Below are 13117 nucleotides of genomic sequence, written 5' to 3'. Positions count from 1 at the left end.
CCCCTACCAGTCCTTTACAAGTCTTCTAGTCTACAAGCCCCCGAAGTTCTCTCTCTCATTCTTTACAGTAACCTAAAGGAAAATGCAAACCCAGTCACAACGTTATGGGTCAATTAAATTACCTAGTCAACTAAAGCAGCACCTTCATAGAGGTTAGCATATTGTGAAACCAAGTTCAGGAAAAAGTGAGCTTTTAATGTTAAATGACAGGAATGGCTCAAGATCTGTGTTATTTCAAATACTTAATTAACATAGCTTTTATCTTTGTCGTCCACATAGCACTGCGTTCAGCTGTCTAAGTATGTGCAGAGCTTTAAGACTGGAAATCAATTCAGTCTGTTCAGCTAAGGCTGAAGGATGTACCCCAGCACACTGCTGAAGAGATTAGCCCAGTGCTTTGAATTCAACTTGTGCTTCACAAGGACTCTACTCAAATTAGGGCTTCTGTAACATAAATACTGATGTGATCTTCTATTATCTGGTTTTACAAAGCTGACATTTTTGTTGCTTAAAACATATTCCAGATGCTTGTCTAATGCTCAGGCATGCTATTAAAGACACCTTGGAGGGGGGGAAGAAAAAAGAGACATAAACGTAGAAGACTAATAGCACAAATAATACAGTGTCATATCAGTGGATGAGACTAAACATGGGACTAACTGCTTAATTTCTTCACTGATGTTTAAGCAAACTAAGACAAAAACAAAGCAAGATTTTTGCTGAATTGTCCACAAGAATTATATTAAAAAAAAAAAAAAAAGCTGACTTGAGGAATAAGGCTACAGAAACCCTTGTTTGTAACATACTCAAGAACTGGTTATCCTAACAGTAAGATTATCATCATAGTCATTACAAAAGTTGAAATCAGCATGGGATACACACCACAAAAACCCTGTAGCCTAAGTGTGGTTGAAAGCTTCCAGTTCATATAATCTTTAACAAGATACACTGGAAGGGCCGATTTTCTAACTCTTAAAATACACCTACTTATATTTAGTTCACTTAAAGAAAAAAAAAAAAAAAAAAGAGGAAAAGTACTTCCTATTCAGTAAAAGAAATGCATTCTTTCTCACTTCCCAAGTCCCTCCAGGAGTTTACCAGTTGACAGATTCATCCAGCAACAGTGAGGAAGTGTGCCTTTGTGCACTGCTAGCAGGGTCTGTCAGCCAATGGCAGTTTTCTGAAATTAACACACGCTATCTTAAGCAAACAATCATAATATTTGCTTCCACAGATGGTAGAAACTGCTTGAGATTAAAGTTGTGACTGCACATGGACAAGCACCTCAAATATCTCAGTTTTAATACGCTTCTAACTCCCAAACTACTAACCATAGTGATAATGTGTTTTCTCTCCTTTAAATCAAGAAGCTAAAAATGCACTCAAATCCAAGGAGCCAAACTGAACCCAGGTATAATCCTATGCCACAATCAATTGAGTGCTCTCATCATGCCCTTGAAACCCAGCGATCTCCATTACAGCTGCCCTTCACTGGCACCAACCAAATGTTGACCAAACACTTAAGGATTCATCTTCTGCCACTGAATCCCCAGTACCATACTCAAAAGCAAGAAAACAGCATGTCTGAAGAATATACACAAGATACAAGAACAGACGTGAGGTACAAGCTACCAACAGGGCTACAAAGATGGTGAAGGGTCCAGAGGGCTGGATGGTTGAGGAATGACCAAGGCCCCTCGGAGTGCTCAGCACAGAGCAGAGGAGCTGAGGGGAAGCCTGATGGTAGCTGCAGCTCCTCACAGGGAATGGAGGGGCAGCACTGAGCTCTGCTCTGTGTGACAGAGCCCAAGGGAACAGCATGGAGCCGTGATGAGAAAGCTGAGGGTTAGGAAGAAAGAGTTTCTTAACCAGACAGTGGTCAGGACCCAGGATCAGGCTTCCCAAAGCAGTGATCATGGACAATAAGGTTCCAGGAGCATTTGGACACTGCTCTCAGATGCAGAGATTGAGTTCTGGGGCTGGGAGTTGGAATCTTGTGGGTTCCTTCCAAACCAGGGCAGTCTGTGTTTCTATGAGTCTATGGCTACAAATGTAAGACAGACAAGGTCACAGTTACTTCAGTGCATGTCAGTGGACACCAGTACACACAGAAGGGTACATGAGTGACTTCAGACCTGTTTCACCGCTCTACAATATAGCTTTGATGGAGAACAGTTAGATTCTATCTATACTTCAGCTTTGTTTGCTCCAGAATTAAATAGGCAAAAATAAATAAATCAATCAAAATTAAGCCTACTTTAAGAAGCTCTTCTAACTCTGTCTGCAGACAGGCTCAAAAGGAAAGAAAAATCTGCTTCAGGCAACACCAACAGAAGCCCACACAGAAGGCTAATAGTTGTCACTTTAAAAGATTGCTCTGACAATGTTTATAATCCATGGCGGTTGTGCACGGCAGAGTAACCAGTCCAGCCGGGACATTCAGTGACGTCAGCCACATCCTGTCACCCTGCTGACACACAGGAAACAATCACTTCAGGACACGAAGCATTCAGGAGCCGGATCTCATGCACGTGTGCTTCCACGTGTTTCCCAAACAAGAACTTACTCCGCTCCAAACACAAAGCGCAAAACCAAAAAGATTACCCTATCCTCCAAAAAACATGAAAACCGCACACTAGAATTTATGTTTAAAAATAGCCACATGGAAATAAAAAACATTTGTTCCCCTGACTGCTGTTCAGCTTCCATTAATGGCTCTGCAAGCCTGGAGACTGTAAATTATAACATTGGCATTTGCTTACACAAGACAGTGTGCTGAAGCATCCTGCTGTTCGTGTCCACTGACTGCTTGCAAAAGCTTCTGCTTTGCTGCCTGTGACAGTGTCCAAACTTACCTAGGGGCACAGCAAGCCCTGACAGGGAGCAGAGCACTGAGCTTGCTCTACCCTGCCAACCAGCAGGGCGCAATCCAATCATGCAGCATGATTAGTGCTGAATTAAGGTAAAGGGGTTTTTTTTATAATTATCCAAAGGAAGTGAAAGGCGGGGGGGAAATAAACTGGCTTAAACTTGCTGCAAAGTTGAGTAGGCTCAGCAGCTAGAAATACGCAGAGGGGATCTCACTGTTCTCTGCAGCTACAACAGGGGCTGGCTTCTTCTCTTAGATAACGACTGATAGGATAAGGGGTAATGAATGGCCTGAAGTCCCACCAGGGAGATTGAGGCTGAGTATTTGGAAAAATATCTTCTCAGAGTGGTGAGGCAGTGGCACAGGCTGCTCAGTGAGGTGGTGGAGGCACCATCCCTGGAGGTGTTCAAGAACCGTGTGGACGTGGCACTGAGGGACGTGGTTTGTGGGCACAGAGTGGTGGCTGACAGCTGGACTAGATGACCTTAGCAGTCTTTTCCAACCTTAATGATACTATGTATATATGGAGAAGACTAGACTGAACGTACAGTGGCTTTCAAAGGGAAAGTCCATCAGAAAAAGAGACCTCAAGCAAATAGGAAGCTACGTTCCTCCTCCTCCTTCCTCAGAAGGCAGAGCCAACCCAGTCAGCAACCCAACTGCCAGCTCTGGCCACAAAGTGGGGAGCTCCCACAACACAGAGGGGGCTGTGGTCTCTGGTCCCCAGCCAGCTGCTGTGGGCCTGGCTCCTGCGCCAGACTGCAGGGCTAAATTGCCTGTGGAGCACTCTGCCCATCTTACCCAGGGCAAACATTTCTTCCCTGCAGGAATCCAGTGTGCCAATCAGAGTGAGACCTCCCAGTTTTTCAGCTTTCCTGACCCTTTTGGAGGAATCTCTGGGTACCCACCTGCTGAACATTGTCTGGTCTCAGAAGCAGCTCAGGGAAATGCAAGCAAAGGAACTATCATGACTTCAGAGGTAGAGACAATGACCAAGAAGTCACACCACGATCTAAACCACTGCTCTGTGTCAGCAGAAGTAGAGATACAGTCACCAGAGCCGCTGAAGAGAAGAAATAAACTGCCTTACACTCAACAGCTTGTTTTCTGAGAATGGGACGTAGCCTGGAAATACATGCTCAAAAAGCAAATCCTGTAGGGTTGCCCAACCTTGAAGATTGGGCAGGTGGCATTTGGAAGAGGGAACAGAAGTAAGATAAAAAGAAAAGACAGCTGCTTGAAATCATCTAGAGCAGAGCTGTAGCCTCTCTGCTCCTCACAACAAGGAGTTGTAGAAATAATATCATTCATCCGACCAGTGCACTTGCAGAGTCTACAGCCTCCACATATTTTAATCAACTTACCACTAGCAAAATCCACCAGCATTGTAATTTCTATACAAATGCAAAAGCCCTGCAGATTCAGGGGTATTTGCCCAAGATCAGCTCAGCTACTGCCTATTCTGCCACTTCCCTAAACTGAATTTGAATTCCAACAAACAGCAACAAAGCAAGCTACTGCTGTGAAAACAAGTCTTACTATCAACACAAACCTCAGAAAACAGACTTTAAATATAAATTAAAACAAAACAAAACAGAATTAGCGTGTTTTACCCCCCCTGCACATTTTATACACAGTTTGTGACTGCTTCACACACTGCCTCAGCACTGCTTCAGTAAGGAAGGTGAATACAACACTCGTTCTTCAAAACATTGAGTTTACTACCAATTCAACTTCCTTATTTTAGTAGAAAGAATTTTCTTTTCTCAGGATTACTGTTCAACAAGAAGTCTCACAGCTTTTTAGCCAATACTAGGAGAGCAAAAAAAAGAGAAGCTAGGAGCTGGCAAAGCCTGAACGAGAAATAAACACGATTTGTCAAACAGTAAAACAACAGTTTGCATGCGATTCATGGACAACAGCCACATCAGGATGGCAAAGTCTCATTCAACAACCAAGTCAAAACCAGTGGATGGGAGTTGAGATGATGCTTGGGTGATGGGAGCTGGTTACACACCCTCCTCTCCAACAACAGTCAACCACAGGTAATTATTTTTCTGCTTAGTGTATTTGTGACAAAAAGCTTCCCATTCAGACACTTCGCAACTACTGAAAATAAAGCATTTTCAGTTCTGCCTTCTACTTCTCCATAACCACCAGCCTAGTTGAGCTGCTGTACACGAAAGCAGAATTTGGCCTTCACATTTATCTTTCCCTAGAAAGATAATCAGGTCATAACATAGTTTACTGACTTTTCTAAGTAATTCCACTCAAAATTTTTGGAAGATACAACAAAATAAATGTTTGGAAGTATGTCAGGAAAGCAGTAAGGCCAAGGTCAATATGAAAACTTGAACTCCAATCCTCCACAGCTCTACATGATAAATTGTTTACCTACATATTTAGTGTCTACACTGCAAAAAATCTTATCATGCCACTTAAACAGATTCTGTAATGTAATAGGAAAAAAAATATTGAACATAATTGTCTATTGATACAGGAGAAAAGACATTTCTCACTTGCTATATAATTTGATTTTTTATATAATTATTTTTTTCCTCAAAACAAAATAACCAGAGTCCCAGTGTTCTTCAGTGCCCCAGTAGACTATTCTTTTGAATGGCAGGGTAAAGGAATGGAACATTGAAGCACCATGAGTTCACTTAAGTACAAACTTCAGAGTACACTTCACCAGGCTGCACAAGGAAACAGGGCAGTTACACTAACCCTGCGTGTCTGGCTGCCTGCCTCTTGGTTCTCCAAGGACTTCAAATCATTGTCCAGCCAAGTGCATGATCCGATATGGGGCTAGAATTTCCAAGACTGGCAGCCACTTTTGTTTTCCGCACTACTTTGGTTCCTCTAATTCAGTTTGGGGCTACAACACTGCAGCTCATCTTAGAGTCCAATAAGAAATAAAACTGTAGTCTTCTATAAACACCAACACAAACCAAAGATTCTCAGTCATCCACATTCCATATAATTGCTACTTAAAAGAGAAGAGTGGGTACTTAAACTTCTTACTATGTAAGGTCTAACATGTCTGAGTTCCACAGGTTCCAACATCAAGCTCAATCCAGATCCTTACATTATCATGACATCATGATAGGGAAAACTGAGATTTTGCCCTCAAGAAAACTACTATCATATAATCAGTGACTTTAAATACCAAACAGCTGTGTGCTCAGTTCCATGTTGCATGTGCAGACACCTCACACCAAGGCGCAGGACACCAACAAATGTAACAAACTGTTCTCCATAGCGGGCCATTGGAATCCAGTGGTAGAGAAACCACTGAGGAGACCTTCTCCACAGTGAAGATGGCACTCTACTTACAGGCTTAGGCTCACCAATTGCAGGCAGCATTTGAAGGCTACGTGCTAGCAGAAAGTGTCTTCCAGCAAGCAAGGAAGTAGAAACACAAACAAATGGATGAAAAAAATGAAGGCTTATGCAAGGAAGATTTAAGTGCTATGTTTGGAAAAAAACTTTTTACGGTAAGCACATATAAGCTTTGGAAGGTAGCCCTAGGGAAAACAGAAAACTGTCACAAGGTTTTAGAGCAAGGGTATCAAAAAAGCTTTAAGATGAGCTTTAGAACCAAGGGATGCCCTCTAAGTCTCTCTCAGTCCTAACTCCTCTGGTCCTGTGATGAATAGTCAGAACATAAAGATGTAGTAAACAAAACCAAAAGGAAAGCAGCAGTGGAAGTCACTTCAGATGATAGTTGGCAAGCCACCTCCCAAAGCCTCTCAAAAGTGCTGTCAAAGTTTCCTCAGGAAGTGACAAAGACAAGAAACTTTACCTCAGTCCTAGACCTGGCAACATCTGCCATGGCTGCAACACATCTATGCCAGGACTTGGCAAAGGGCCGCAAATTGCTCCTCAGCCTGCCTGAAGACAGCATCGGCAGCCACAGCACAGGGCACTCCACAGCCACAGCCCTATTGGGACACCTGGACGCCATTCCCACCAGCCACACTTCAACACAAAAAGAACACTCCTTTACTCCCTTGGAAGGGTTTCCACTCAAGAAGTCAGTCAGGCCAAATGGCAGCTGCAGTTCACTCCCCCCACAGCACAGCTAAGCCCTGCTCAGCACCAGAAACCGCTAACATGGGGGCAACTGATGTGAACAAACATGTCAGAATGAGAGGCCAGGAGGAATCCGGGGTGACATGACAGGGCTTGGAGCAGATGCTCAAGCATTTGCTTGTACTAAGATGGAGGCATTCCACAGGTGGATACATCACCACCCAGCAGCGGTAATTTACCACATGAAGTAGTTCTAGAGCAGGCTTGAGGCCACTTGCACAGCAGCATACTCAGGATAGCTGTAAATTTCTATCTGCCTATTCTTCCACCTGAGGCCGTGAGGCACTGATCCATTAGGCAGGCATCCTGTTTCTACCAGCGCAGGAGCAGACAGAAACCACCTCAACTCAAAGAGCACTGCTTTCCCAGATCCATGAATAACTAAGCTCCATGACCAACAAAGCCAGCCTTCCAAATGACTCACACATGGCTTAATTTGCCCCAAAATTCCCCTCCATCAGTCTCTCGCAAGTATTTTCTTTACATAAACCTCAGGACTATCTCCTTGTGCCCGACTTGGGCTGCTCCAAATTCCTCTCATCATGCCCACAGAGTTTTAAAAAACACAAGCTACTTCTGAGGAAGAATGAGCAAAATGCAGACACCAAAATCCAAGTTTTGATAGATTTACATTGAAAACAATGGGCCACCTTCTCCTCTGTGCTGCAGCATGACCCAAGCACTGCGGGGTTTCCTTCAAGAGCCATCAACTTACTCTTTATCTCTGCTGCTATGGCTCCATGCCAAATGTTGGTCCTGCAGCATGGCGGGAGGAGCGAGCAGCATGGAGCACAGCCCTGTTTTCTCTGTTCTCCTCACCCTTCCAGTCGCACCTTCTATAGCCAAGCTGGGCTTCGAGGTATGTGGAGATGCTGCCTTTGCCAACATTAAGCCAGCTACAAGCTCCCCCTCGCTCAGGAATGTTGAGCTGGCAGAAATAACTGAAGTGCTGGCTCTCTGCACAGCTGAAGGCTGTAGACAAGGTCTAGACAAGATCAGGGTACCAAGGCAGAGTGAATCAGTGACTCTCCTGTCTGATTTATTCAGAATTGGAGAGCAAGACAGGTTTATAAAGCAAATTAGTCCTTAACTTCTAATGAGAATAAGAATTCATTTTAGGACTTGGACATGTTGGACTTAACTAATTATCAAGGGCACCACTAGATACAACACAGATCAATGAGCCAGGCCTAGGACTGACAGAGAAGGCAGCTGTCAAGGCTCCTCTCAGTAGATGCACAAACAAATTTTTAGGTTACTATCTAACTTCTAGCAGATCAGCTGACTGATGACTGCAGTTGTTCACACAGACAGGCAGTTTCCCTGTTCTGGGAGTCTGATCTTCACGAAGGGATTTGACATATGAAGGATTCCTTACTTTAGAAGGATCAAAGCATCAGCCTCCACAGCAAATGAGACACGCTGGATCAAAAGAGATAATTTCCTAGAATTATATGCAGGAAAGGACATCCCCCTAATCATTATCTACTAAGCAAATACAACTACAGATGCTTACATCTTCCTGAGGGTTTCAACTGCCACCTTGCCACTTTAATGAATCTACAGATTAATTGCATACTCCTAGGAACACAGAGCTGCATGATAGCTTTCTTCTCTTGCTCTAAAAGAAGTAAACAATTGCCCTGCAAAACCTCCAGTACACTGCAATGTTATAAAACAGCAACAAGCAGTGGGCAAGAGGAATGTCATTTCACAGGACACTTCATCTCTATAAAATTACAGGATTTTCTACTGGGGAATAAAAAATAAAGACATATCCACATGTTCTACCACAGACTCCTCAGGCTTGTATAAACCACATTTATTTTGTCTCTGTGCCATTTTAAAAGCTGAAGGCGGGAATTCTCATCAAGAAAGGAGGAATGGCCGTTGCCAAACACTTTGGGTTGAACTCCCCATGCCCTGGCACCACATCCTGGCACCTCCTCGAGGCCAAGTATCCATGCCATCCAAACCAAGGGTCAACACAAACTGCAGGAGCAGGAGGGACTGCAGTAGTGTGTTTTCCAAATGTTCAGTTCACTTGCTTTGCGTGAAAGAATTCACTCCAAAAAGTTTTCTTCACATAGATCCCCGAACGCTTACGGAATATGACGCTAAAAGCTGCCTAACTCGCATCCCACATGTTGGAGGTCACAGAAACATTCTGCTTGAAAGAGACCACTAAGATTAGTAAGTCCAACCATCAGTCCACGACCACCAAAGCAAACAGCAGCGCTCAGCTGGCATCTGCTGGAGGAGAGGGCCTGTTTGCCACCCCACCAGCATGCTCAGACACGCAGTTCCCTCCGTGCAGGGCAGAGCAGGGGCAGGCGGAGCCAAACTGCACAGCTAAGCACATCGCCGCTCCAAATGTTAAACGCACACACATAATACGCAAAAAGAAAAAAGTGAAAGACGAGACAAAAGTTGCAAGAAGGACATTCCTGTAAGCAGTCGAGTGAAAGACGAGAGCCCATAAGCTCAGCACACGGCAAGCAGCAGGAGGCTAAGGGGCTCGCACCACGCGAGCGTCCCGGTGGGGTCGGGCCGCCCCATCCCGCCCTCCTCCACCTCCCGCCGCCCCGGCCCCATGGTGTCGGAGCTCGGAGCGCGCAGCGGCGCTGGCTTCGGGGACCCGCTGGGGGCTCCGGCAGCAGGGAGGGGGCGGCATGTCCCGCCTCCTAACAGTTTCCTCTTTTTAAAAGAAGTTCAAAACTAACAACAACAACAAATAGAATAAACTAAAGAAAAAGAAAGCCCCCTCGCCCCCCAGAGGTCGTTGAGTGGAGGAATTCACTCCGCCGAGCCGCGCGTCTCGGCTCCCACCGCCCGCCGGCCCCCGGACGGGCCCGCAGGAAAGGAGGCAGTAAATCCGTCCCTTTTCGCCCTCCACCAGCCGAGAAAGGGGGAAGCCCCCCGGCGCGCGGCCCGTCCCCGCCGCTACTCACTCCAAGCAGACACACTTTCAGCTCGCGTATCGCCATCATCTGCCCGGGGCCCGGCCGCTCCGCATCGCCCAGCGCCGCCGCCGCTCCGCACTGCCCCGCCGCGGCACGGCACCGAGCCGCCCCCGCCGCGGTCACATGCGGCCCCGCCTCGGCGCTGCCCCGGGGCCGTGCCGACTCAGCTGCGAGCCGCTACCGGGGTCTGGCTGCGGATTCGCGAGCGCAGAAAGGAGGGGAAAGGCCGACTCTGTTTTTACACGGCCCTAATGTTAACCACCCCTGTTTTGATTCAGTCAGCGCCTGGGCTGCGTCCCACACGCAGAAAAGTAATGATGAATAGCAAATTGCAGCTGGTGTCAAGATCAGTCCTCTGAAATCAGTGAAGGGAGTTGGCAGATTCCCTATTCCTGGTAGCCAAATTCAAGGGCTTCTGGAAAGCACCTGTGTGCTATAGCCCTGGAGAAGCAGAAGAGGGTTGTGTCTGTCAGGGAGTTGTCTGTCGTGGGTTCTAAGTCACACAGAACAAAGAGATCAAAATGATCGTAGAATGCTTAACGCTGGAAAAGGACCTCTAGGATCATCTAGTCCAACCCTCAGCCCATCCCCACTCTACCCACTGACCTCATCCCTCAGTGCCGCATCCACACGGTTCGTGAACACCTTGGGGGACGATGACTGCATCACCTCCCTGAGCAGAAGCGCATCACAGACATTCTCAGTGTTTAATGAGCTTTAAGTTTTTAGGAGAGTTTAGCAAAGAGAAAGAAAACACAGCAGATTTTCAAGCAACCCTTCCAGAATATTTCTAGTGTTCTATCTACAAGGGCTGCTCCAAAAGTAATGCCTCCTACTTTCTTATGCTGGCCCACGACATCAGAAGCAGATGTTGGTGGTACCTCAGTCGAAGTTTAACCTTCCCACCAGTATGGGGTGATGTTGTCTGAAGTGGAAGTGCATATGAAGCAAAGGGATGAAATTGAATTCCTCCATGTGGAAAAAATTGAACCTATGGACATGCATCAATGTTTGCTGAATATTCATGGAGACTAAGCAGTGGATACAAACTCCATGAGCCGGTGGGTAGTGCATTTCAGCAGTGGAAGATGCATGGACAGGAGGTAGGAAGTTCCAAGTCTCTATACCATCCAGCTCCGCCCTTTTTCAATTTTAGGCCTGAGTTAAATGCTGCCCTATGACCTTCATTCAGATTTGTCTGCTGGGACTGAAATTCACGTACAGTATAATGATTCAGGACCATATTTTGCAACAATTCATTTTTTGATCCCATCTTTAAACACTGCCGTGTTCCACATATCCTAATGATTATCTATTTCTTTCCTTTGGCGCAGATTTTGTAATTCTTGGAATCTGGGAATTTTGCATTTTTTTTGTGTTTGTGAGATATTGTTCTAACTGAGCTAACTTTAGGAATAAACAAGGAAAGAAAGAAAGAGAGGGAAAGAGAGAGAGAAAGAGTGAGAAAGAAAGAGAAAAAAAAAGGAAAAAGGGAAGGAAGGAGCTAGAGAAGGAGGAAGGAAGATCCCTCAAAATCAGAGAGATAGGAAGACAGAAAAACAACAATACAAACAGACATGTGCTCAAGTTTTTAAAAAAGCAAATGACGTTCCTTCTTCCAGGAACTGGCATCATCCTTGTGTTTGTCTGCATGCAAGAAGTTGTGGTCAGGAAAACATTTTTGAGGAATTGGTCATGTTTCAGTGTTTTCAAATGGCTGGTTAAAAGCAAACGAAAACAAGCCTCTGCATCCCAAAGGTTTTCTTTCTTTCTTTCTTTCTTCTTTTTCTTCTTTTTTTTTTTTTTTTTTGATAGCATCTTTTTCAAGTAATAATTTTAAGTTCTGAAACAATTATTTGCCTCACTTCTTTCAACCCAACTGAGTTTAACTTTTGGGAAATAAAGCAGCTTTGTTTTCCATAGCATTATTTTCAAGTAAGTTGTTCTCAGAAACAATATAGTCATAGAACCATAGAATCATTTGAGTTGGAAGGGACCTTTAAAGGTCACCTAGTCCAATGCCCCTGCAATGAACAGGGACACCTACAGCAGATCAGGTTGCTCAGAGCTCCATCCAGCCTCCATCCAGTGTCTCCAGAGATGCATCATCCACCTCCTCTCTGGGCACTTGCTTCTGTTTCCCAAAAACAGTGGAATTCTCTGTTTTATTGTCATTTTATAACAATGCAATGGCACTGATCTCAGAGCAGTCACTGCTGACCTATGATTAATTTAAGAGGGAGCTCCTCAGGTCTGGTCTTAAGCCAGGGAGACACAGTCTAGTTCAAGGTGTTTCTGAGTGTGATAACAACAAGGTTTGTATAGGCCTGTCTCTCACTGGAAATACAAGGTAGTGCTGGCTGCTGGGGGAGGGAAGGATTGACTCCCCCATCTTTCTGGAGGCTTTCAAGGCCAGGCTGGATGGGGCCCTGGGCAGCTGAGCTGGTTGGTGACAGTCCTGCCCACAGCAGGAGGTTGGGCTTTGAGGTCCCTTCCAACCAAAGCCATTCTATGATTCTTTGCATCACCTTTCTCTTTGTGGTCACTCAGGCTACTTTCTTTCACAGAATCACAGAATTGTAGGGGTTGGAAGGGACCTCCAGAGATCATCGAGTCCAACCCCCCTGCCAAAGCAGGTTCCCTACATCAGGTCGCACAGGTAGGCATCCAGGCAGGTCTTGAATATCTCCAGAGAAGGAGACTCCACCACCTCCCTGGGCAGCCTGTTCCAGTGCTCCGTCACCCTCACTGTAAAGAAGTTCTTGCGCACATTTGTGCAGAACTTCCTATGCTGCAGTTTCCAGCCGTTTCCCCTTGTCCTGTCTCCACTCACCACTGAAAACAGTCTGGCCTCACCATTCTGTCCCCCACACCTTAGATATTTATAGACCTGGATCAGGTCCCCTCTCAGTCTTCTTTTCTCAAGGCTGAACAGACCCAGTTCACTCAGCCTTTCTTCATAGGAGAGATGCTCCAGGCCCTTCACCATCTTCGTGGCCCTCCGCTGGACTCTTTCCAAGAGATCCTTGTCTTTTTTGTACTGGGGAGCCCAGAACTGGAGGCAGTTCTCCAGATGAGGCCTCACCAGGGTAGAGTAGAGGGGGAGGATCACCTCCCTCGACCTGCTGGCCACGCTCTTTTTAATGCACCCCAGGATGCCATTGGCCTTTTTGGCCACAAGGGCACACTG

The 13117-nt window shown here is 45.6% G+C and overlaps 1 protein-coding gene across 1 annotated transcript in view; it reads right to left on the bottom strand.

Moving 5' to 3' along the window:
• Positions 1-9954, bottom strand: part of RAB31 (RAB31, member RAS oncogene family) — a gene marked incomplete at both ends in the record, with an annotated part of 55138 nt that extends 45184 nt beyond the window's left edge. The window contains one exon of the mRNA XM_079533498.1: positions 9916-9954. Coding sequence (XP_079389624.1) covers positions 9916-9954 — 39 coding nt within the window. The remainder of the gene's footprint in view (positions 1-9915) is intronic.
• Between the last annotated feature and the right edge of the window lie 3163 nt (positions 9955-13117).

Source organism: Tetrao urogallus (genome assembly GCF_951394365.1).
Source record: "Tetrao urogallus genome assembly, chromosome: 3".
In the NCBI taxonomy this organism is placed as follows: Eukaryota; Metazoa; Chordata; class Aves; order Galliformes; family Phasianidae; genus Tetrao; species Tetrao urogallus.
The sequence above is the reverse complement of the archived record's forward strand: the minus strand, read 5'-3'. Positions and strand labels throughout refer to the sequence as shown.